This window comes from Prionailurus bengalensis, chromosome B1, assembly GCF_016509475.1.
Source record: "Prionailurus bengalensis isolate Pbe53 chromosome B1, Fcat_Pben_1.1_paternal_pri, whole genome shotgun sequence".
Lineage (NCBI taxonomy): Eukaryota > Metazoa > Chordata > Mammalia > Carnivora > Felidae > Prionailurus > Prionailurus bengalensis.
The window spans coordinates 41,320,014-41,344,831 of record NC_057344.1 but is presented as its reverse complement, the minus strand read 5'-3'; the positions used below and the strand labels follow the sequence as shown (position 1 = coordinate 41,344,831).

The window sequence follows — 24,818 nt, the reverse complement described above, 5'->3', positions numbered from 1 at the left end:
AATGCTGCCAAAGAAAGAAAGGCCTGAAACCATAAAACTCTTAGAAGAAAACACTGGGAGAAGCTCCTTGACATAGGTGTTGGCAATGATTTCTTGAACATGACAACAAAAGCACAGGCAAGAAGAACGAAAATAAACAAGTGGAACTATATCCAACTAGAGAGCTTCTGCAGAGCGAAACAAAACAATTAATATATTTAAAAAGTAATCTGCAGAATAAGAGAACATATTTGCAAACCACATATCTGATAAGGGTTTAATACTCAAAATAGATAAAGAACTCATACAGCACAATAGCAAAGCATAAGTAAACAATCCAATTGTAAAATGGATTAAAAGATCTGAATAGACATTTTCCCAAAGAAGACACATAATGCCCAACAGGTACATAAAAAGGTGCTCAACATCAGTAATCACCCAGGATATGCAAATCAAAACCACAATGATATGACACCGCACACCTGTTAGCATGGCTTTTTAGCAAAAAGACAACACACAACAAGTGCTGGGGTGGGGGGGTGGGGGGGCGATGTAGACAAAAGGAAACCCTTGCACCCTGTTGGTGAGAATGTAAATTGGTACAACCACTATGAAAAACAGCATGGAGTTGCCTCAAAAAATTAAAAATAGAACTGCTATGTGGTCCAGCAATCCTTCTTCTGGGTATTTCATTTCCAAAGGAAATGAAATCAGTATCTCAAAGACAAAACTGTGCTCCTATGTTAATTGCAGCATTAGTCACAATAGCCATGATATGGAAACAACCTATATGTGCATAGTCAGATGGATGGGTAAAGAAAATGTCATATATAATTATATATATATATATATATATATATATATATATAATACATATATATAATAGGTATATTATATGTAATATATATAATATGAATATTATTCAGCCATGAGAAAGAAAACCCTACCATTTACAACAACCTAAAATGAATCTAGAGGACATTATGCTAAGTGACATCAGTCAAACAAAAAGACAAATATTGTATGATCTCAGTGATACGTGGACTCTAAAAAAAAAAAAAGTCTAACTCACAGAAACAGACAGTATAATGGTGATTACTAGGGGCTAGAGGTCAAGGAGATCTTACTGAATCAGTAAAAAAGTATCAACTTCAGAGACAAACCCTAGTCTTTAATGCAAAACAGGGTCAGATGATAGAACAGAATAGAAAATCCAGAAATGGCCACATATATACATATAAAAAACTGATTTTTCACACAGCTATAAAGACAATGAAGTGGAGAAAGGAGAGTCTTTTCAACAAATAATGCTGGAATAACTGGATAATTATATGAGGAGAAAAAATGAACTTAAATCCATAACTGTGGTAGGCAGAATAATGCCCTTCCCGAGATATCTGCACCCTAATGTGTTCCAAACCCAAGGATATGTTAAGAGAGTGAAAAGTCAAGCCACAGAATGGGGGGGGGGGGGGCGGGGAAGATTGCAAATTGTGTATCTGATACAGGACTATTCTCTAGAATATACAACAAAACTCTCAAAACTCAATAATTGGAAAACAAACACAAATTGCAAAAAAACTAGAGCAAATACTTCATCAAAGAAGATATAGGAATGGCAAATAAGTACATGAAAAGATGTTCAAAATCGTTAGTCATAGAAAAATGAAATGTATAACTACAAGAGGATATCTCTATACAAACATGGGGCAACCCTCATATACTATTGGTGTGAATGTAAAATGGTACAACCACTTTGGAAAATAGTTCGACAGTTTCCTAAAAAGTTAAACACTAGATATTTAGCCAAGAGAAATGAAATCATATGTCCATACAAAGACTTGAATATGAATGTCCAATAGCAGCTTTATTTGTAATAGCCCCAAACTGGAAGCAACTCAAAAGTCCATCAACAGATGAATGAATAAACAAACAATAGGAAATCCATACAATGCAATACTATCCAGCAACAAAAATGAATGAATTCATAATAACACAACAGATGAATCTCAAAATACTGTCTATGTGAAAGACAGCAAATGGTATGATTCATTTTACATAAGATTCAAGGAAATGCAAACTAACATATAGTGACAGAAAGCAGATCAGTGCCTGGGGAAAAGGAGCTGGGTAAGGATAGGGCAGAGGGATTACAAAGGAGCATAAGGAATCTCAAATTTTGAGGGAGATAAATGTTCACAATCTTGATTGATATGATGAGATGATGATTTCATGGTTGTATATATATGTCAGAATTTATTACATTGTCCACTTCAAATACATTGCGTTTATTGTATGCTATTTATATTTCCATAAAACTTTTAAAAATACAGTAAGAGAATATTCTTAAAATATATAAAATTCAGGATGAGATAGTGGTGCTAACAAGTTACATCAGCCAGCACCAGCAGACAAGTTTAAGGTGGGGTTTCCTTGGCTGCCTTGCAAAAGTATGCTGAGTTAAGTGAGAGCCCCAGTGGTCAAGGAAATGAGAACTGCTGGTCCTCTCGGGCCACCTGAGGGATGTAGACTGTAGTACTGGATGAAAATCTTGGGGTAGGAGGATCAGTAACACCTCAGAGAATTGGAGGAAGGATGCTGGATTACAAAGCCCAAGCAGGTTCTTTGTCCTCTCTTCCTCCCACCCCTTTGCCAAAAGGGTCGCTAGGCTTCTGTTTCTGTTTACAAATTTGTGTGAGCAGTTTATTTGCTATAGAGTTGGGTGGTGTCTCACGTGCAAGCTAGGACATCCAATCAAGAGTGAAAATAACACCTTACTACAGTGATCAAAAACTACCTGGACGATCAATAGGGAAATGACACAATGTGACAAGGAAATGACACAACGGGGAAAATCCCGAGTTTTAGACCTCAGCAACCGTCGGCAAGACACCGCCCTCCAAAGTTCTCCCCTTCCCCGCCCCGCCCGGGCTTTTCCTTCCTTATTGACTCCTCCGGGAGGGGCGGGAGGCGGAGTCAGCCTGGGCCCCGCCCGCTGAGCGCGCCTCCACCCCGCAGCGCGCAGCCTCACCAGAGTCGCTTTACGGCCGAGGAGAGGGTGGGTCCTCGCCTCGAGGCAGGACGCCGAGCTGAGGGGCGGGGAAAGAGGTCTTTTGCGGCAAGACGTAAGTGACGGCGTAGGCGGTGCGACTGCAGCTGGAGGGCAGAGGAGGCGGGTTCGTGTTTCCCGGGCCGAACCGGGCTGTGGGGGGCGCGGGGCCTGGGCCGGGGCTGTAGCTAAAGGCCCGCGGTTACAGCATGGGTGAAGGGGAGTGGGGCGGAAGAGGCCTTGGGCTGCTTTGGCCGGGGGGGGGGGGGGGGGGCTGTCTTTGGTCCAGGCCGGGGATCTGACCCGTGGTTGGTGTCTCCCCGAACCCGCAGCGCGCCCGTCCTGTCCTCGCCATGAGGCCGCAGCAGGCGCCGGTGTCCGGGAAGGTATTCATTCAGCGAGACTACAGCAGTGGCACACGCTGCCAGTTCCAGACCAAGTTCCCCGCGGAGCTGGAGAACCGGGTACGCAGACTGGCTCCCCACACCTGCTCTGGGGCGAGGGAGGGGGCTCTTCAGGGACGGGAGGGAGTATGGGCCGACACCAGACCCGTTTGATGCCTGCCTCGCGGTTCTGAGGAGGGGCAGGCAAAGGAGGTGCCTTGGTCAAAGGAGGGCCACTAAGCAAGATGCGGTGTTTGGAGGAGGACGAATAAAGCCAAGCTCCTGAGTGTGATGGCCTTATAGAATTCGGTGGTGCCGAGTGCCGGGAATCTGTACCCAGCCAGCTGTCTTCTTACCCAGCCGTCTCCACACCTCCACCCGGGTTATTGACAACAGTGATGAGGAACTAATTCCTGAGGTTCCAAGCCACCTAACTCAGCATGTTGTAAACTGTGACCTCCTACTTCGCCACGCAAGAGTAATCATCATCATTCTTGTGACTGGCGTTTGTGGCCATTGTGCTGGTCGCACTGCTCAGCAGAAAGGGTTTATTAAATGCTGTGCCAGACAGTTACAGACAGGCTTTCTTGGAACCTGAAAAACCTAGAACAGTAGATCGGCCTGGACAGGGAAATATCTCCGAACAAGGCCTTCAACTTGTTGTTCCCAGTTAAGATCACTGGGAGCCACCTGCGTTGTGGTGCTTGCATATTGAAACTGTCCTCAGGATATAGGTCCCTCAGACAACTCTGCACACAGAAATGGAAGAAGGCACTGTTTCCTCTTTCTTAAGAGTTAGGGGGAAAAAAATCAGTGAATTTTATTTTAAAAGTACAATGAAGTGAGCATATGTGACTGTGTTTTCTTGGGCCCGCATGTGCTCACCTACCCAAAGAAAGATCTTTTGGTCTTGAGCCATGTTACCTTACATTCAGTTTGCTTTTCAGAGGTCAGTTTCTGGTAAGATGGGAGCAGAGTTTTGTGCTCTTTTCTCCTTGATTGGGAAGTGAGCGACTGAGGTGATGAGGTGTGCTGTGGGTGTGGGTGTAAGAAATACTGGTCATGGGATAAGTGGGTGTAGATGAGTCTGTGCTAGAGAAATGTGTGGCAGTCCTTTAAAATCAGCTTGTAACAAGGTAGGTTGTTCTACCTGATTGCCAAGTTTGGGAAATCAATGTGTATCAATTATAGTGTCCTTCAACACTGTGGTCAAGTTAGTGACCCAAGTATGTTTCTTTAAATGCAAATGAAAGATCAGATAAGCTTTTCTTTTCTTTCTTTCTTTCTTTTTTTTTTTTTTTTGAATGTTTATTTATTTTTGAGAGAGAGAAACAGTGCATGAGCAGAGGAGGGGCAGAGAGAGAGAGGGAGACACAAAATGGGAACCCGGCTTCCAGGCTCTGAGCTGTCTGCACAGAGCCCCACACGGGGCTTGAACCCACAAACTGCGAGATATGACCTGAGCCGCAGTAGGACGCTTAATAAGACTGAGCCACCCAGGTGCCCCAGATCAGATATGCCTTTTAAAGAAGGTTTCATATTAGTTTGTCTGTGAAATGCCACATAAATGCTACAGTTTATCATTGCGATGTTATGAGTTAACTCAGCTTGACACTGGCTGGACATTTCCACTGTGGTTTGAAGAGGTAGAAATTGAGCACAATGCCTGCTGGCTAGAGCTACCAAATTTTTTTTTTTTCTTTAAATAATTTAACATCACAGTTAACATACATGTTTTTTGTGTTAGGGTTTGTATGAAATGGATCAAATGTTTTATTTGCAAGCCTTTTATGGAAAGTCTGATGTACACTATTTATGTACTTTCAAATCAGAGTGTAAACTATACACTTACTTGGATGTTACAAGATTTCTTTGTTTAAAGGTTTTAAAGTCAAACTTCTAACTCATAACTAAGCAAAAAATATGTATGCAGAAACACATTAGCCTTCCACTCTGTGTGGTAGAGCCTTTATTTTATAGTCTGAATACAGAAACACAATGTAGTCACAGTACTCCACTGATTTTTGTAGAAAATTGATGTTTCTAAATTCTGGAGGCCTTTTTACTTCTTTGACTTCAGATTATAGACCAGAACTGCTTATGACTCTGAGTACTATACGGAGTGTTATTTGGTGCTGTTCAATTGTGTCTTTGAGGGATTTTTCTTCTTTTTTTCTTTTTAAATGTTTGGGTTAAAACACTAGTTTATGCTTTAAACTGCTTGGGAGAGCTTTTGATTTTTCTTTTAATGTGTTGAAATCAAATTTAAATTACAGGTTTAAATTTTCCTTGCTTTGTTTGATGGAAAATTGGAAGGTTTCTGTCTTTGTTTCTCTACTCCTTACCCTAGAAATTGTACTGATTGCTCTGCCACTGGGGCTGATTTTCCTTTTGTGAGAACATCACACTTGGCAATTTAATAGAGGAAGAAACTAATATACAATGTTTTGTATTACTTTAAAGCAACACACACACACACACACACACACACACACACGCAGGCATTTGTACCCTTTAATCTGAGAGTGAGGGCACGTTCTGCCTGTTAACAAGTTTACTTTTTCCGTTGCCTGTTAGAATGTAATACTTTGATGCTTAAGTACTTTGTTGCCAGGACAATTCTTAAAGAAAGCGTTAGTCTCACTTTAGCCAAAATACAGACATCTAGACACCCTGGGTCTGGGTAGGAGAGAAATGAGTAAACTACAATTGAAGCATTTGTTCCCCTACATACCTTTAAAATATGTGTCTGCATCTGGTTCATAGAAATTACCTTTGACTTGTGATCACTTTAAGCTTCAGCCCCATGCTTTCTACCACATCATTCAACAAGAAACAAAATTTCTGGGAAAAGGAGTCTGATTCCTATTTCCGTTCTGATTTTCAATGTTTATTAGTCCAAATTTATGTTGGGCTCCCACTTCACAAATCTCCCAATTTTGTCATAGCATCTATATCAGTCTTAAGGTACTCAAGAGAGAATACTGAAAGGTATTTTTCATAGTGAAGGGAGTGAAAGAAAAATGCCCACATTTGTTCTGTTGAACCCTCATATGTTAGGTCCTTTGCCCTTGCTGCTGTCTACCATGCTGTTTACCTTTTTTCCCCTTTTCTTTTTTAGTAATCTTTCAAAGAAATTCTTGACTTTTTAAATTTCTTTTTTAACCTTTTAAAAAAGTCCTTCATGTTGGTGGGTTGGTTTGTTTGTTTTTCTTTAATGATCTATGATTTGTTTCCATCCTATAAAGCATTACTGTCTTGGAATAGCTTTTTTTAAGAATTCATGTTTCTAGTATGATCAGTAATTCTGATCTGAAAGAAGATGTTTCTGGGTTGGAGCCCATGGTTTTGAATCACAAAGCCAAAGAAATGTAAATAATTCATGGAACCTTCCTTATCAGATCATAACATTTAAGTAAATCAATTGTGAGTGTTTGAAATTATTTAGACTTTTGTGGATTTGCTGATGTGACAAACTGAAGGTGTTATTTTAGGCATAATTAGGTAAAGATAACAATTTGTTACAAATATTTGTTTGTAGAGTGAATAGAATTCATTTTCAGGGAATGAGAACTCTGACGTCAATTCTCCAAATGACCGCTCTTCAAGTGGCGGCTTCCCGCACCATCTCTGCCCATCCAGCCCTTTTCAGAAACTCTTAACATTCTAGGAAATTAAAAGTAGTTCCTATTGAAAAAGCAGGAGAGCCACCACCACTTTAAAGTTCACATTAAAGTTTTTCATGCCGTTGGCTCACCGCATCCTCACAGTTTTTCCACATGCAGAACAAAACAATGATCACAACTGCCTCTAACCTAAAGGGTTTTAATAGCTTAAGGATGATGACCATAAATTGTTTTACATTTTAAAAAATTATGTTCGTGGGACTGTTTTGTCTCAAACTGTATATTGAAGTCCTTTGACTTTTTTCTGAGTCTATATGTATAGACTTCATAAAGGAGAGAATTCATATGTAAGGAGTTACTCTACTCGTTTCAGGAATAAGGGAGTTTGTGTGAGAGGGGCCCTATAGTAAGGACAGATAAGTTGTCCTTTGTTGCCAAGAATGATAGTGTGGCATGAAATACTCTACTAATGGGATGAAAATCCTAGGGTAGAGCACTGAGATGTGAAAGTACTGTTAGCAGAAGAAAGTGAAAGCAGATGATTAGAGTGAAAATGGAAGACAATGGTAGTATTAGGGTCAATGTGGGATAATGGTGTCACTGAATAGAAGGGTAACAGAAATGACTTGGTGTGAAGAATTGTGTGATAGTTTGAGATTTTGCCTTGTTCAGTGTGAGCTTTTAGTAAATTCCAGTGTTTAGGGACTCAATTTAAGATTACCTGCTCTTAGAGAGGCAAACCAACTTACAGGTGATGGAGAGTAAGGAACGCACTTGTGATGAGCACCAAGTGATGTATGGAAGTGTTGAATCACTATGTTGTACACCAGAAACTAATATTACGTTGTATGTTAACTAACTGGAATTTAGATTAAAAAAAACTTTAAAACAATAAAAAGATTACCTGTCCTTTCCAGATAAAGAGAACTTCTCCTTCCTTTTGTGCTCCCGCCATACTTTATATATGTGCCCACTGTATTACTTTGTCAATTTATTATGTCTTTATGTTTACATACCTGTTCTGCTTACATGACTGTCAACTCCTGGAGGACTGAGTGTCTTGTTCATCTTCCTCAAAGGCCTGTCCTAACATCTGATGATAGGTGCTCAGTAAATGTGAATATAAGTGAATGGAAAATGGAAGGATTGTATAATTTTATTAAGTTACTTGAAACTCAGTATAGAGAATAAAGAGACACCATACTGAGCCTTGAAGATATCCAGTGTCCATAAAAGGGATAAGATTTAAAAAACAAAACAAAACAAAAAAAAAAAAAACTAAGCAGTTTCAGTAACATAGGTCCTGATTTAATCATCCAGGAGGTTTGCCAACTATTAGATAAGAATGTTGACAGAACAGCAGATCAATTAGTGATAGCCAGCATTAGTGAGTGGCTGATCTTTTTTCCAAAACTTACTTTAAATTCTTTTTTCCATACAGATTGATAGGCAGCAGTTTGAAGAAACAGTTCGAACTCTAAATAACCTTTATGCAGAAGCAGAGAAGCTTGGGGGCCAATCATATCTTGAAGGCTGTTTGGCTTGCCTAACAGCCTACACCATCTTCTTATGCATGGAAACTCATTATGAGAAGGTGAGCCAACCTTTGTTTTCACAAAATCTCTTAAAATCATAAAAAAGGTGAATTGATATATTCATGTTTACATGGTAACAGTTGCCATAAAATTTCAAGGGGCATTTATAATAATAATTCAAATTCTGTCATGGCTCCTGTGTAGAGAGCATATAGTAGAGATTCCTGAGTCTTCAGAAACCAGTCAAAATTAATCTGTTAACATAGAGTTGACATACCAATGTTCAAATTGACTTACGCTTAAGATTGTAGAAGATCTGTATTCTCATTCTATCTAGCTTTTTGAGAATCCTTTTACTTTTTTCCCCAAGTCTCTGTCTTCAGTCTTATCCTCCAGTTTGAGTTCTTCTCTTCTCTTTGCAACTGCCTGCTAGACCTGGAGGTGCCAGCTTCTCAATGTAGATGTCCAAAAGGCAAACCTCACGCCTCCCCATTTTGTTTAATAACACCCTTCCTTTTTCAGTACCATCTTTAGGTGTGGGGGATGAAGAAGAGGGAAAAATTTATCAGTTGTCAAAGACTGAAATATCTGCCATTTTCCCGTTCATTAACTTTTCATGATTTCTTCTGCCACTTTTCTAATGTACGCCCTTATTACCTCTTAGACTGTCGAAATAGTGTGATGAGTTTCATTTCTTCCATTCTTTCACTTGTCCAAACCATCTATTGCTGCCTTCATGGACACTGCATTTCTTCCTCTAGCACTCCTATAAATTCGGAGGCCTCTCCTGGCTTCCCATTCACTGCCAGTGAGTAAAGCTCAAGCCCTTTCTCCAGCTGACCTCAGGCCTCCCTTTCCAGCTTTCTCCCGCCCCTTTCTCACTGTATCTTTTGGCCACACCCGCTTCCTCGCTGGGCACCAAGCATACCCTCCTAGGTTTTCCTCCACCTATAGTGCCACTCTCCCTGTGTTCAAGTCTCACCAAACCCTTAGGTGCCTCTGTCCTGTAACCTTTCCTTACTCTTCTAATTAGTATCTTTCTGACCTATGTATCCCCGCATTTTATTTATGTCTCTTTTCCTGGCACTTACCTCTCTGGACTTTTGAATGTAGCAGTTTGCTTTCTTATTTGCCCTTTAAGTATGTATTTTTCTTGAGGTCAAGGACAGTGCCTTAACTGTTTTGTGTCCCTCTTCGTGCATAACACCATGCCCTGGGTGCATTAGGTGCTCACTGAATATGTATTGAGTGAATGTAAGTCAATCAGAGTAAACCCCTAATACATCATTTAATTTTGAGCATGTTTAGCAACTGAAATGCTATACAGGTATCTGTACTATACCCCACACAACAGAACTGTCCCCGTGATTGTCTTGCACTCTGTGTAGTAGAGAGCAGAGAGTTGCAGCTAAATTATTTTTGTGAGTTACTGGCTGGAGATGCTGCCATATTCATTAGCATCCTGACATGAATTGTGTTAGTGTTACTAAAAAGGGTATATCTAAATAACTAAATTATTTGTTATATTTTTCTCCATATTATACAGAGAAGCAGCCAACTTTCATTCCTGTTTAATATTCAAAATCAGAAGTTGTAAAGGATCAGTATCAGCTTTCAGTCTGTGTTTTATCTTAGCAGCTTCTCTTTAATAGTACACTTGCTGAGTGAAGGGACAAGGGTTTCATTCATTTGATAAATATTTATCGAAAGCCTACTATGTGCTAAACAATACACAGGGGATATAATGGAATAGGACAAACATGGTTACTGACCTTGTAGTATTTATAATTTAGTGGTAACAACTGATGTTAAGGAAACAAAACCAACTAAATTATTAATGGCAATAAATGTCTTGAAGAAAACAAACTTTCCCATGATAGAAAATAATAGGAGAGACCTAATTTAGATTGTGTGGTCAGAAAAGGCCACTGAAATGGTAACATTTAAGCTGCTAAGTGAAGGCTACAAATCGTCCAGACCATTCAGGCAGAGAGATGGTAAATAAAAAGGCCCAGAGAGCATGATGGGTCCTGGGAATTGTAAGAAGGCCAGTGTGGAAGAGAGGGGCTGTAGGTGAATTTGGAGAGGTAAGGAAGGAGCTGTGTCATGTAGGAGTGTGTAGTCCATGGAAAGATGTTCAGACTTTATTTTCAGTGCAGGGGGGAAGCTATTTCAAGGTCTTAAGCGGGAGAGTGATATGATCAGATTTTCATTTTAAAGCAATTTCTTTGCTCTGGAGGGAAAAAAAGATACAAAAGTGGAAGTAGGGAAACCAGGTACAATGCTCCATAGAAATCCAGACAAGAGATGACAATAGCTTGGACAGGGAACAGAGCAGTAGAGATAGAAGGAAGTGAACAAATTCAAGGAATATGTTGATAGTAGAACCAAGATTGAATGAGAAGCTGGATGTAGGAGGGGAGGGTAAGGCTGAATTCATATGGATAAAAACTAGGTCATCCGGGGATGGTCATTTAAAGAAGTATGTAATATTGCCAATTTAAAGTAGAATTACATCCTCCAGAGAGAGTATTTTGTTCAAGCCTAGTAGAGTTGTCATTTCACTACATTTCATATTTGTTGATACGATTTCAGTTAACTTTTATTTATCCATGTTCATTTACTGAAATAGATACAGAAACCTCCTTCTAATGTCAGTTGTAAAAAGAAATGGGTAATTGGGTTCCAGCCAAGTCATTCACTAATTATAGGATCATGGACAAATTAATCTGAATTCTTTCAACTATAAAATGGGTATTAGAATTAATGTATTGTCTTACATATGGTAGATGCTTAATAATAAATAGTGTTTTCTTAAGATAAATATAAGGGGCTCCTGGCTGGGTCAGTCAGTAGAGCAAACGACTCTTGATCTTGGGGCTGCGAGTTCGAGCTCCACGTTGGGTGTGAAGATTACTTAAAAATAAAATCTTTAAGAGGTGCCCGGGTGACTCGGTTGAGCATCTGACTCTGGATTTTGGCCTAGACCATGATCCTAGGGTTGTGGGATCGAGCCCCACGTTGAGCTCTGCACTGAACGTGGAGTCGGCTTAAGATTCTCTCATTCTCTCTCTCTTTCTCTCTCTCCCTCTCTCCCTGTGGCCCTCTCCCTTGCACAAGTGTGTGCATGTGCTCTCTATCTCTAAAATAAAATAAAAATAGAGATATTATAAAAATAAAATTTTAAAATAAGTGAGAATTTAGTGTATCTACATATATACACATACACTAACTTAAGTGTTTACATATATACACACATACATGATTTAATCAGGTATTTGTGAACTCATATACAATTTTTTTTCAAATATGAGTAATCTTTTTTAGCAGCTGCTGGCTTATTTAGCTGCTAAAACATTTGGTAGCTTTTAATTAAAATCCCTTTGGGGGCACCTGCCTGGCTCAGTTGGTAGAGCATGCAACTCTTGATCTCAGGGTTGTGAGTTCAAGTCCCACATTGGGTGCAGAGCCTACTAAAAATTAATTAATTAATTAAAATTAAAAAATATATATATATCCCTTTAATTACTAGTCTTGAAAGGCAGTTCTCAGTATCAGAAATAAAGTGGAAATATATTGATCCTAATATATGTTTTCACTTAGGTTCATAGGCAATATAGAAGGCACTACTTTATATGTCTAACCAAAGTTTCTTTTTACGGGGTTTTATAAAGCAAGTAAAGACCAAATAAGTCAAGAAACCAAAATTTAAAGTGTGGCTACATGTTTTAAGTAGGTGATTTTACTGGACAATGAATAACTAGATCACGCAAAGTGAACAGCTGGAATGGTCCTAATTAAGATATAATGTATTTATACTTTCAAAAGAAAAATTTTAAATGTATATTTGTAGTTTTGATAAAATGATAAAAGTGTAAGAAAAGCTGCCTTCTCCCTCCCTCCAGTTTGTCCCTTAGGAATTTCTGTGCTATTATTTTCTACTTTATGAAAGGACAGGCTTGAGTCATTTAGTCTGTATTGTTTTAAAGAATAAAATTTTTAACCTACAAACAGAAAGCCTAATATAATAGTACTTACGCTTTGTCATGTGGGTTAAATTTTTTTAAATTGTAAATAAGCCTTTTAAAACTCACTAGAACAATCATGCTTTTTTTCCCCTGTAATGTGCTATTTATTGATTTAAAATGAAGATAAAGACTTCAGTGTTATTTCTCTATTGTTGCTGCCCATTATAATTGGGGAACAAATGGGCTTGTAGAAGCTTCTCCTCGCAGTAGCTGTCTGCCTGGTTCATAACATCCTTTCTGCTTATGTGCTGTAATCTGTAAAAGGAACAAATTAGAAGGAACTTAGATATTTTCTGAAAATACTAAGATCCTGCTGTTCTTGCTTAGCCGCACTTAGGATAGTTTTTCTTAAAGGTCTGTATTTCTTCTTGAGGCTTTCTCCAGTTTCATATTCTCAAGGAGGATAATAAATAGTCTTTGCTGAGGTTGGATTGTCTTCAGCTTTGTAAATATTACACAGATTGAGGTTTTGTTGAGGGTTTGAGGATAACATAATTTTGTCCAATATTCTTGTTTGTTTTGACATTGATTTACCAAAAATAATAAACTGTGAGCAAAATGTCAACATAAAGCTTCCTAGGAGTGAGCATGCTGATTTGTCCTGCCTGGGACGCAGTGTGAGTTTACTCATGTTAAAGCTTTCTTGTTGCTGAAGAGACTAAGACAGTCCTGCCTTCCCCAGAGCAATATTAAGAGGATTTGGAGCTTATGCAAAAAGAAGACATTGTTTTGTTTCTGAACTGATACCTAAGTGCACATGAATGTTATTAAAATTTAAGTAAAAACTTTGCACATCAAAGTTAATGCTTGAATCAAATAAAGGCATGCTATTTCTTTGCCCGTAACCTGTGCCCAAGGAGTGAGGGAGGAAAGCTGTTCTGAAGGAATCCTTTCTTTGCAACCAGCCATGCAGACGCTTTTCTGACTGCCACCCCCTAGTGTAAAGGTACTGGAGTGAGGGTACACCGACTCTCCAATTTCCAGTTCTGTCAGATAAGCTGGGAAAGAAATTGGACAGAAGATTGAGAGTCCTGACTTGGTCACCTTTATGGGCTACTTCCTTACATTTGTTATTTTAGCATGATTGATAAACTGATAAAAAGTACCTAAGATTTTTTTTTGCCCATAAAGACCAAGCATTACTCAGGTTCTTTGTGAGTTGAAAATAGAATGATATTTGTATTACTTCAGGTAATTAGGTTAAAAAAAAAAAAAAATTCTTTAGAAGTGGTATTTTTTAAGTTTTTTCTTTTAATGTTTATTTTTTGAGAGAGAGCATGAGTTGTGGAGGAGCAGAGAGCGAGGGAGACAGAATGTGAAGCAGGCTTCAGGCTCTGAGTTGTCAGCACAGAGCCAGATGCAGGGCTCGAACCCACAAACTGCAAGATCATGACCTGAACCAAAGTCAGACACTTAACCGACTGAGCCAGCCAGCTGCCCCAGAAGTGGTGGTATTCTTAATTCACTACTTAACCCTGCAGACTGCTCTTTTAATGATATCATGCTCTTTTAGAACATGAGATTGTAGTGTTCCCAAAGATGTAACTTGAATGAATTTATTTAAATTTCACTTTCCTTCAGTAAGAAAATCCACTATACAGACTACCTAGTGTTTTAAATTCTAAATCAATTTATACGAAAGTACCTAAATTGTAGCATCCTAATTTTGTTAGTTTGCCCCGGTGCATTGTAGACCCACTCTTAAATTGTTTCTTAATTTCCAACTATTTTCATACAGTTCTTTTTCCCCTTTATGTTGTGATTGTGCTTATATGTGACTTTATTGTATTCTGGTAGTATGAATTTAAGAAAATATATAGTAATTAAAGAACTGGATCAAAGCCTTTTTGAACATTAGAGCCAAAAAAAGGGTTATTATGATGACTTTGAATCTGAAATAAAACATGTAACTCTTTGATTTTGTATATAACTTTTAAGATTTATTTCCCCTAGCTTATCGGTCTCAAAATTGCCCTTATTAAAGCTGGAGATTTGGCGATTTCCAGAAGTTCCTTTGTATCCTATCTGGTTTTTGTCTGCATTTGCTTTGACTTTTACAACCTTAATGCTAAACTTATAAATTGAAGTTCCCATCGAGGACACAAGAGCAAACTACAGAGTAGCACTATATGCAGACACGGAAATGATGGAAAACACTTGTCATCAGAAACTCCATAGCCACTGACAGTCACGTGCTTTACAAAGGAAATAAACTTTTCCGTTTTAAACTAACTGGGCTATCTTCTATCTTTTGTTATGGGCCAACTTTGTATCATTACTTACAATTGATGAAAACATACAAACAAGAGAAACAGCAGTTCTTCAGTGTTAAAGGGGACGGAAGGCCAAGAACTACTCTTGGTATTAGAAGGTATCACACTGACAACACATTATGAGTGGGAAAGGGAAAAGTACAACTAACTTTTGTGTATGTGAGCATCCACTTATTTCTCTGTATCCAGGATTGAGACGACAGGGGGCAGGGAGGAGGGGCCGGCACTCATGCTTTTGTGTGCATTTGCACTTTCACCGTATTGAAGATAACTTGTGACTCGCCGAGTCCATCAAACTGTGCTGAATGTTGTGTACAACTGGTGTGTGCCACATATTCAGAGCTGTATCCCTCCATATGAATATCTATTTCTGGTTTTGAAAACTAATTCCACTGCCTGAGTATTCGGAGATCCAGCTGCTACCTAAGGTAAAATCTGATGATGACATAAAAAGCTGTGGTGTTTCTTTTCTGTCAGGTTCTGAAGAAAGTGTCCAAATACATTCAAGAGCAGAATGAGAAGATATATGCTCCCCAAGGCCTCCTCCTGACAGATCCCATTGAGAGAGGACTTCGAGTTGTATCTTTTTAGTCCAGGTCATAAGGTCTAAGTATCTATAAAAAGAAAATTTTGACAGTACTCTTGGGCATCACCTGGAGAGAATTTAACTCCTTTCTCATGTATTTATTTGCCCTAGGAATCTTCTGTGTGAATTGCATACCTACCATAAGCCTCTTGTCTCCAACATTTTTCTTAAAGCAAGTCTCCTTCCTTTGCAATTGTGCAGGTCTCTGGATTGTTTAATATTCTGGTTACCGTCTTTCTTGGTGGTTCTGAGGGCATCTTGTAGTAATAATGGGGGGTGGTATGAGTAATGCATTTCAGCTGCAGAAACTCTGAACCTATAGCCTCTTTGAAATGCATAAACTCATAATGTGTGGTGAGACTTGTCATCCAAATGAATTGCAGTTCCATGGGGGTTCATCTGACTAGTTGAAATCAGTTACAGCTGCCAGATGTATCATTTCATTACCTTTGACATACTGTGCATATTTTTAGAGGCAGTAAGCTTTGAAACTCACTAAGTGAATTTGGTAAATAAAATTGCAAGAAAACTAATTTAACTTGATAACTGGAGTAATGAGTAAAATAAATTTTTTTAAAAACCTGGGTCAGATAATCCCAGGCCTTCCAGCTGATAATAATTTCAGCAGTTTTATTATCTTCCACAGCAGTGGTTCTTAAACTTTTAGAGGTCATGAACCCTCTCCCAGGAAAAAGTTAGCAAATAATTTCAGGGCATTTTGAACCCCTGAATTCATTACCTCCTTCAGTTCTCAGCCAAGAACCCTCTAGCTTCTACACTATAGCATCTTTTTCCAGAATTTTTTTTTTCTTTCTTCAAAAAATAAATAATCAGTGTTTGAGAGGGAGGACATGTGGAGTACTGCAGGCAGTTACATTTCTTGAAGTTTTTGGCAAGATGGAGAAAGCATCATGTTTAACTTGGGTAGGAGAAATCCTTAATAATTTAAAAATGAGCAAAGCGAATTGACAGCAAAGTGCACAGATCACACACACCATCTTGCCATGGTCCCCTTTTATATGTTCCACTCTACAGTGTGTTTTCTTAACAGCCATGCTGTTTAGATTGAAATCACCATTTATGAAGACAGAGGCATGAGCAGTGGGAGATAAACCATCGAATTAAAGGTAAAAATAAAATTATATGATGTATATGCAGTTTTTATCATTTGTAGCATGCGTGAATTTTCTTTCCTGCATGGTAAATAAATCTTTAGATTATGGCATATTCCCTGTATTGGCTTTATATTTAAAATGTGTATTTAGCCCAAATTCCGTTTGGTGATCTAGAATTTAATCCTGATTTTTTTCCCCCTGTACTATTTTCAGACTGGTTTTCTTACTTTATTTTAGGGCACGTTTTGTTTTTTTGGGGGGGGAGGGTTTCTTGTTTTAGTATTTCAAGGCAATCCTAGACATTCAAATAGTTGGATTTTGCATATAAAAATCATTTCAGCGATTGCCCTGCCCATATGATGAATGACTTTAATAACCAAAGAAACATTTCAGAGTGGAGGGGGAAATTCTGAATATTTCATTTATTTAAGTGGCTTCATTGCCCTGTAGAAGAAACCATACCCCTAGTGGGTAGAACCATAAATGTAATTCTTTTGTTTAGAATATTTATGTTCTTCTATATCCATATAATGACTCTGAATAAGTGAGAAATACATTAGTTAATACTGATGGGAGTCTGTAAGCAAATCACATGGAAGCCATAGTACATGAGCATAGCCTTCTAAGTAACAGAAAATCGTACCTCATGGTTTCTGCTGATTTCAGTCACATACACTTTCTACAGTGCTCTGCTACCGTACTTTCCTGATTGGCCATTTGCAGGTATGTGTCACTAACTCACAGCACAGAAACAGATGCTACCAAAGCAGACATACTCTTCCTTCCAGGGCAACAACAATAATAACTGCCACTTTGAGAGCACCTGCTCTGTGCCAGGTATTATACAAATGGTATTTCTCATTCTTATAAGAATTCTGCAAAGTATTTTCTCCATTTCACAGATGAGCAAACCAAGGTACAAATAGATTAAATGGTGTTCTCAAAATCATTCAGTTTAACACGTTTTGGGATATGAACCCAAGCCTGATTGACTGGAAAACCAGTTTTTACACCATACTTCGTATAAGTACTTGCAGCAGCAGAAACATGGGGAAAGGGAAGAGTTCATCAGATTATTGTTTATCTTCCCCTTTTCTTTTTCAAGACTTTCTTTAAAAATACATTTTGTCTGCCCCTGCACAATTTATCAAACCCTATAAACCAACCAGCATTCCAAGGCTGCCACCTTTTAGCACTAGTGAAATTGTCACCTGAATTCTTTGACTTTGAAAGCCGAAAATCTAAATAATGACATCCTCTGCCATGTGTTTCATTTCTTTTAAAAAGGACTTGTTTGGGAACACTTAGTGTTACTTGTTCATACACTTTCTCGTGTACAATTTCCAAACTGGCATTTCTCAGTTGAGCAACCGGGAACCTTAAAGTGTGGTTTTTGTTATGTGCCATTGGAATAAGTTTATTTTATCAATTGCAGCTGTGTTGACTTGGCACAACCCATTTGTCATGACTCGTTTTGCAGCTATTATTGCTAAATATAATGTCTTTCTGAGGTGGTGTGGGGTTTTGAGCAATTACACACCAGAGACTAATCTATCAATAGTTAGGCAACTGTGAAATTTTGAAATGGGAAAGATTTACTTTAGGAACTTCTGGATAGTTTCATGAATGCAAATATTTTTGTTCAATTTAGTTTTTAGAGCTGTGTGTTCCTCAGGCCAGGATCTAGCATGGGCTGAGGTCTTGGAGGAGGGGGAGAAACTGTAAGAATAATTAATTCGATTCTGCCATTTTTCTTAAGTCTCTAAGTTTTCTGCAGGTTGAAGCATTATATGAGAGCTAATGATTTTAACAACAACAAAAAAAAGAAAATACACAAATCATGGAGATGGCCTTTATTAAAAAAACACTTAAAATATCTTTATTAAAGATTGATGGTGTTTTCTCTTTGGATTATCTTCTTTATTTAAAAAATTGGAATGTATCATTCTGTCACAATAAATTAGTGATGATAAAAATAGCTAACTTTTGTTGGTGTTTATTATGTGCCTGCACTATTCTAAATGCTTAATTTTAATCATCACAACAACACTACAAAGTAGGTAGTATTATCCCAGTTTTTTCAGATGAGGAAACTCAGGCACAGAGAACTTAAGTTACTTATCTAAAGCTAAAAACTAGTAGGCAGCAGTTGAGGCAGCCTGGCCCCAGATTTGCTACTTCACCCTGTGCTGTACTATATTTTATGGTGTGATTGGTCAGAGATTGAAATATAGAGGGCTTGGGGTGCCTGGGTGACTCAATTGATTAGGCTTCTGCCTCTTGGTTTCGGCTCAGGTCATGATCTCACAGTTCATGAGTTCGAGCCCCATGTCAGGCTCCATGCTAACAGTGCAGAGCCTGCTTGGGATTCTCTTTTTCCCTTGCTTTCTGCCCCATTCATGTTCATTCGTTTTCTCTCTCTGTCTCTCTCCCTCTCTCTCTCTCTCTCAAAATAAATAAAAAGAATCATCCTTCTTAAAAAAAAGAATAAGAAATATACAGGGCTTGCATTTCTGGACTGCTGGGCTATGTACTTGCTTAGTCAATTAGTCCAGATCCAAGTATTCTGTTAGATAGACCATAGCGCACTTATTAGGACCTCTGATCAGTTGGTGTGAGAGACTTATTTTAGAGGTTATTTTTAGCATCCCTTTCTAAAACTCCTCCTTTTCCTAACTACAGATCCCTCCTCCAGCTGGGACCCTCATCTATCCACTGGCCGATCGCAGAGTGTCCCCTACCTCCTCTCCAGAGCATCATTCCTTTGTATCTGCTGCCAGAGCCACGGTGCCATTTACTCCAAGGACTAACTTTCTAAAATTCCACACCTGGAGTGACCTCTGGTCACTCAGCATCCACTTTGTGTCTCCAAATTGTGTAGGACTCTGTAATCTCTTGATTAGTTTCTGAGAAAACACAATGAAGCATTTCACTTTTTTTATTCAAAGCCGTTAATAAAATAAGCCGTTGGTCAGCCCAACACAAAATTCATTTCTTACCTGCCACCAGGACAGTGGTTCTCTCATTCCTGGGGCCAGCTTCCTAGGTGGCTTGAGACTTCAGTGAGTCCCATCTTAGCCAGTGTTCAGTCTTATTTCCCCCAAACTCAGAAAATGCTTTTCTCCGGGATTTTGGTGAAAGGTAGGCCGTGTCTGTGGTTTTGCTAACGCATCTCCCAGATCTCATAGACCTACCAGTTTTGCCATGGCCAAAATCTTAAAGATCTATTTCTGCTGTTCAGTTTCTCCAACGGAAGCTCATTGGAAAAACAATGTATAATGTTACTTGTTCTATTATAACAGTTATTCCTAATTAAAACAGTATTTAATGCAATTTCCAGTTATTTTTCTTTGGAGAATTTTGTTATTGCATTACCTTGAATGTTGGGAAGATGTAGTATGTGTTGCGTGTTCCTTACAAAAATAAGTAAGCACAATAAAGTGGATGCTAAACCATCAAACACATAAATGTCCCTGCTGTGTCCCTGAATGTGTAATAAGCAAGTATAATAAATATTTTAATTATAGTTTTGTTATAAATATAACTTATGAGAAAAAAATTTGATAGGAATAATACCGTATATTGCTAATTTTTAACTGTCCCTACTGGCAAACCTTATGATTCATAGACTTTTCCTCATATACAGTATTCAGTGCACAGAAATCTTAGGATTGGTTCAAGTACAGTAAGTTCAGTGATTTCCAACTAAAACTCTCAAGTCCGAGTTCGTGTTTATAGTTCTTCTGGCTGTATGTTCTTAGTGTCAGGGTTTCTTATGCCCTTCATTCATCTTCGGGGTTTTGAGAGCACTGTATTTGCAAGAAAGTTAAGAAATATATTAGGAAAGAATGAAACAGTTAAAAGTTTTACTTTCAGAGATACTGTAGGTGCTAATACTGGATTTAATCTTTCAGATTTAGTTTCTTTTATGGATCTGTTATTCAGTAAATCCCATCAGTCTGTGTAATATTTTAATTGTATAAAATTCCTTTGTTACTTTATAGCCTGTGATAGTGTATCTCTCTGCCTTTTAAACCTGTTGCAATAACTTTGCTGAAATAATAACACATTAGTAAAACTTTTCTTAAACAAATTGTCTCTGTGTCATATTTGTTGTGATTTGGTAAAGTGATACGGTATTAAATTTGGCAGATACATAATACTTGTAGAATATGTGTAGACAATTTTTAAACACCTTACATTCATCACACTTTTCAGTTTATATGCTTTATCTCATAAGAGGCAGATATTTCAGCTAAATATAAACACCAAGAAATAGTCCCTAATAGTAAAAAATGTATTCGATTAAGGAAATAAAAGATTAGGATGTTTGGGGTGCCTGGGTGGCTCAGTCGATTGAGCATCCAACTTTGGCTCAGGTCATGATCTCACAGTTCATGGGTTCAAGCCCCATGTTGGGCTCTGTGCTGACAGCTCAGAGCCTGGAGCCTTCTTCGGATTCTGTATCTCTCTCTCTCTCTCGCTCTCTCTCTCTGCCCCTCCTCCACTCCTCTCTCTCTCTCTCTCTCTCTCTCTCTCTCTCTCTCTCCCTCTCTCAAAATTAAATAAACATTTAAAAAATTTAAAGATTAGGATGTTTCATTAGGAAAAAATCAGTATTGTTAGCTATCTTGGATCATCTGATGACTGTTTTTAAAATGAAATGCATTTGTAGAGAATAACTGCTTATATAGTCCATATTCTGATTTTTGTGAAATTATTTTTCTTTATAAGATTTTCAGCTTCCCAATTACACTAATAAATAGTAAATAGTACTCAGGTAGCCAGTATTCAGATAGGAGGTCATTAGACCTGAATTAAGTTCCTTCTGTATTCCACTTGGCCCTGGCTCCTAGCCTAAAGTCATAGTTTGTCAAGAGTAACATGCTTTGTTTCCTGTTTTGTTGTTTTAAGTCCATATAAGGGAGAGTGTTGGTGCTAGATTTCATTTATACACTGCTCTTCCCTGCCCCACCCTAACCCTTCAGACTCCATGAGGGCAGAAGTGGTTTCTACCTACCCTTGGATCTATCCCTAACCACGCATCATCATGCACGGTGTTACACCTATTTAACACGTTTGTTAAGTGAGTAAGATACAGGCTGACTGGTCATTAGCAGAGTTACTTCACTACATCTTGATTAGTAAGGTGTTTGACTTGATAATATAGTGATTTGTATACTCCCCTTGTAAAGTTCTAAGACTGGAAAGATCTCTGCGGTTTAAACTCCATTAGAGTAGACTTGCATAGAGATAACTACTCTTGAGGATTCCAGTGTCCTGTAGATAAGAATTCCCAGGGAAAGGAAAGGAATTACATTCAAAAAAATCTGAAGTACATTGGTATGTAAATAATGAATAAGCCACCAACTCTACTTTGTCCTTTTTATTATTCTGTGTATCATTGACGATGCCAATAAGTGATCCTCGTCCTCATCTGTGTTTGGTTGGAGGATAAACAATATAAGCGTTACACAAAAACCAACTTTAATCTGCAAATGTGTAAGGTGTGAGGGATTTTATTCTTCCTCCCACCAAAGCTGTAGTAAGTGGTTTTACAACAGTACTCCACAGTACTCAAAACTTGGAAATGTGTACAGGGTAGCAAACATGGGCTGTGAATTATAAATGCCAAAAGGTAGGTTCTTTAACCACCTAAGTTCTAGGATCGTTAGCTTCAAAATGAGTAAACAGAATTATTAATAAAGGTTATAGCTCTTCTGTATTGTATCATAAGTTCTTCCCATATATCTCAAATGGTGCAGATGTGAAGTTCTATGAAATTCTACCTACAACCAGGAAGGCCTGTAGGAATTGAATGTCTGCTTTAAAAAAAAAAAAAAAAAGCCTCTACTGTGCAAAAAGAAACAATTTTATAAATCAGGCACAACCAAAGATTTTTGGTTAAGAGTCACTGTCAAGTTAAAATGAATTTACGCCAGCAGAATTTTCTGATTTTTTAAAGTAGCATCTGAGCAATAGAAGTATTTACTGGCCTTATAAAAACTTATTTAACTTTGTACTGCCACTTTTTGCTTTGGTAGTGAAATCTTTAATCTTCAGAATCGTAAATCACCTGTCTTTGAAGAATTTTTTTGTTTCAATTACAAAGAGTTCTTTTTTAAAAAAGAAGGTGGGCAGGGGGGAGCTAAAAAATTAGTCCATTGGCTGCCAGATCTGCTCTTGATCTTAATGTTTCTGTCCATGTATATATGTTCTTACCCCATATTTTCACAGAGCCATTTATTGCTAGGAAATGAACATCGTAATTTGTATTCAAAACGTTTTGGCAATTAGTCTTCTGAGAACAGCCAAATGCCAAACAACATAACCGTAGAGGCTTAGATTCTGTGATATATAAGGACTCAAAAACAGATGTAATGTGACCTTTTCTTTCCAATTAAAGGATTGGTGTGCACATTTGCATATCTCTGTGTATCTCATTCAATGTACAAATGTTGTACTTAGTCTAATTCCTGATTTCTTAGGATTATGTGCTTGAAAAAGCAACATGATTATAGATGTTGCTGTCTACTTTTAAAATGAGTGATGCTTCAGTTAAACCATTAGGAAAGGCCTAACAGCATGTTGTGGGCATTTTCAACACTGCAGAAAAAGATCTTCACTTAATGTCTAATGATATGGAGGGACTACATCAGGATAGGAGAAATCACCTTTTAAGTAACCAGAATTCCCAACAGAAACCATATTGACAGAAACTTCACCAAACCCTGCCGGCAAGAGCTACATATTAAAAATATCATCCTTGATAGAGATTCTGTGAGAAAACTCTGAGGAGGGAAAAAAAGTTGCTTGTATACACGGATTTCTATTCCCAAGTTCTATGTAGACTTGGAGTTCACCACAATCTTTCTATTTATCAAGGAAATGTGTGGTGTCAGGATAACAATGCAGCTGCATATTAACTATATGGAACAAAGACAGGAAAAATGCCTCTGGGACTAGAGGGAGCACTTAGGGACAAATTTAGCCTAATCAATTCATTCCAAAGATAGGCTTATTAAGAACTTAAAGAATTATTTGCCTGGCAAAGTTCTAATACGATTTTTTTATGGGACTTGACATGCTGGTTCTAGAAAATGTGAGACATGCCCTACAACTAGCAAGATCTATTAGTTGCAGTACTTAGCATGGGGCACTGTTACAAGCATAAACTCACAGAACAATGGAACAGAATAGAGACCCAGATGCAGACTCAAGCATGTGTGGTGGGCTGGAGAGTCTCCTTTTGCCCGTCTAGATTCTTTCTCCTCCTTGTGCTCCTTTATATTCTAGAAAACTGATCCCTGTGGACTGCATCAGCCAGGCTCTCTTGGCTTCCAATGAGAGGAATGAATGAGCAGGAAATCTGAGCATGGTTCACTGGTTTGTGGGGGTGGCTACTTGGCCAGCTGCTTGGGGATGTAGGAAGACAAAAGTGGAAGGCTGGTGAGTAGAGGAACACTCTGGAAGAACCTCTAGGAAAGGTCTCAGAGTGTGAAGAAATCCATATGCCATGTAAATGCCCACTAGATATAGCATCCACCGCAAAAAGATTCTCACTGTGGAAGTGGAGAGTCCTTTGGTGGCAGTCAGCCTCTTCCCAGCCCCCTGGGACCATGGGACCATGTAAACTAATCATGGCGGCACAGGTGGAAGTTACCTATGACTCAACAACACAGACTTCCTCTCATTGTGACTGATCTGGGTACTGCCACTGCTGAGTGCCTGAATGGCAAACAGAGGTGAATGCTAAGCCCCGAACAGGGCACTATTCTCCAGAGGGGGTTCTGATAATAACAAACTGGACTTTTTTTTTTTTTTTCAGATGGGGAGGAGGGGCAGAGGGAGAGAGAAAAAGAATCTTAAGCAGGCTCCACACTCGGTGCAGAGCCCGACATGGGGCTCGATCCCACAACCTGACCGAAAACGAGAGTCAGATGTCAACCGACTGAGCCACCCAGGTGTCCCCTAGACATTTTAATTACTGAATTGGGATTGTGTTTTGTGACTTATAATGATCATGGGATTTTTTTTTTTTCAACCAAAAGTGACAAGATTAATCATGGACCTTCTTCAGTTTTCATCCATGGGCAGGGGAAGAACTTTACCCAACAAATCAATGTAAAGGCACAAAAATAATATTGGAGACAAAAGTAAAGTTGCTTTATGCTGACATTCCATAGGTTATGCTAATTGATATATGTACACACAATTCATGCATTATTACCATGTTATTTTTGG

The 24,818-nt window shown here is 38.5% G+C and overlaps 1 protein-coding gene across 6 annotated transcripts; it reads left to right on the top strand.

Moving 5' to 3' along the window:
- Positions 1–3,008: 3,008 nt before the first annotated feature.
- Positions 3,009–20,667, top strand: GOLGA7 (golgin A7). Of its 6 annotated transcripts, none has more exons than XM_043563448.1 (6): positions 3,065–3,155; positions 3,361–3,492; positions 8,479–8,631; positions 15,351–15,452; positions 16,519–16,586; positions 19,257–20,667. In XM_043563448.1, the coding sequence occupies exons 2-5, from the start codon at positions 3,382–3,384 to the stop codon at positions 16,555–16,557; spliced, it is 405 nt and encodes a 134-aa protein (XP_043419383.1). In that variant the 5' UTR covers positions 3,065–3,155; positions 3,361–3,381; the 3' UTR covers positions 16,558–16,586; positions 19,257–20,667. The 6 variants fall into 6 exon arrangements, with proteins under 6 accessions (XP_043419356.1, XP_043419383.1, XP_043419346.1 ...); XM_043563429.1 differs by having other exon boundaries at positions 3,067–3,155; positions 16,524–16,586; XM_043563433.1 differs by having other exon boundaries at positions 3,090–3,104; positions 16,524–16,586.
- Positions 20,668–24,818: the final 4,151 nt, after the last annotated feature.

Coding starts and splice junctions, on each gene's coding strand:
- GOLGA7 (XM_043563421.1), top strand. CDS start 3,382: ATGAGGCCGCAGCAGGCGCCGGTGTCCGGGAAGGTATTCATTCAGCGA. Junction 3,493..8,478: donor CCGCGGAGCTGGAGAACCGG/GTACGCAGACTG, acceptor TTTTCCATACAG/ATTGATAGGCAGCAGTTTGA. Junction 8,632..19,256: donor TGGAAACTCATTATGAGAAG/GTGAGCCAACCT, acceptor TCCTAACTACAG/ATCCCTCCTCCAGCTGGGAC.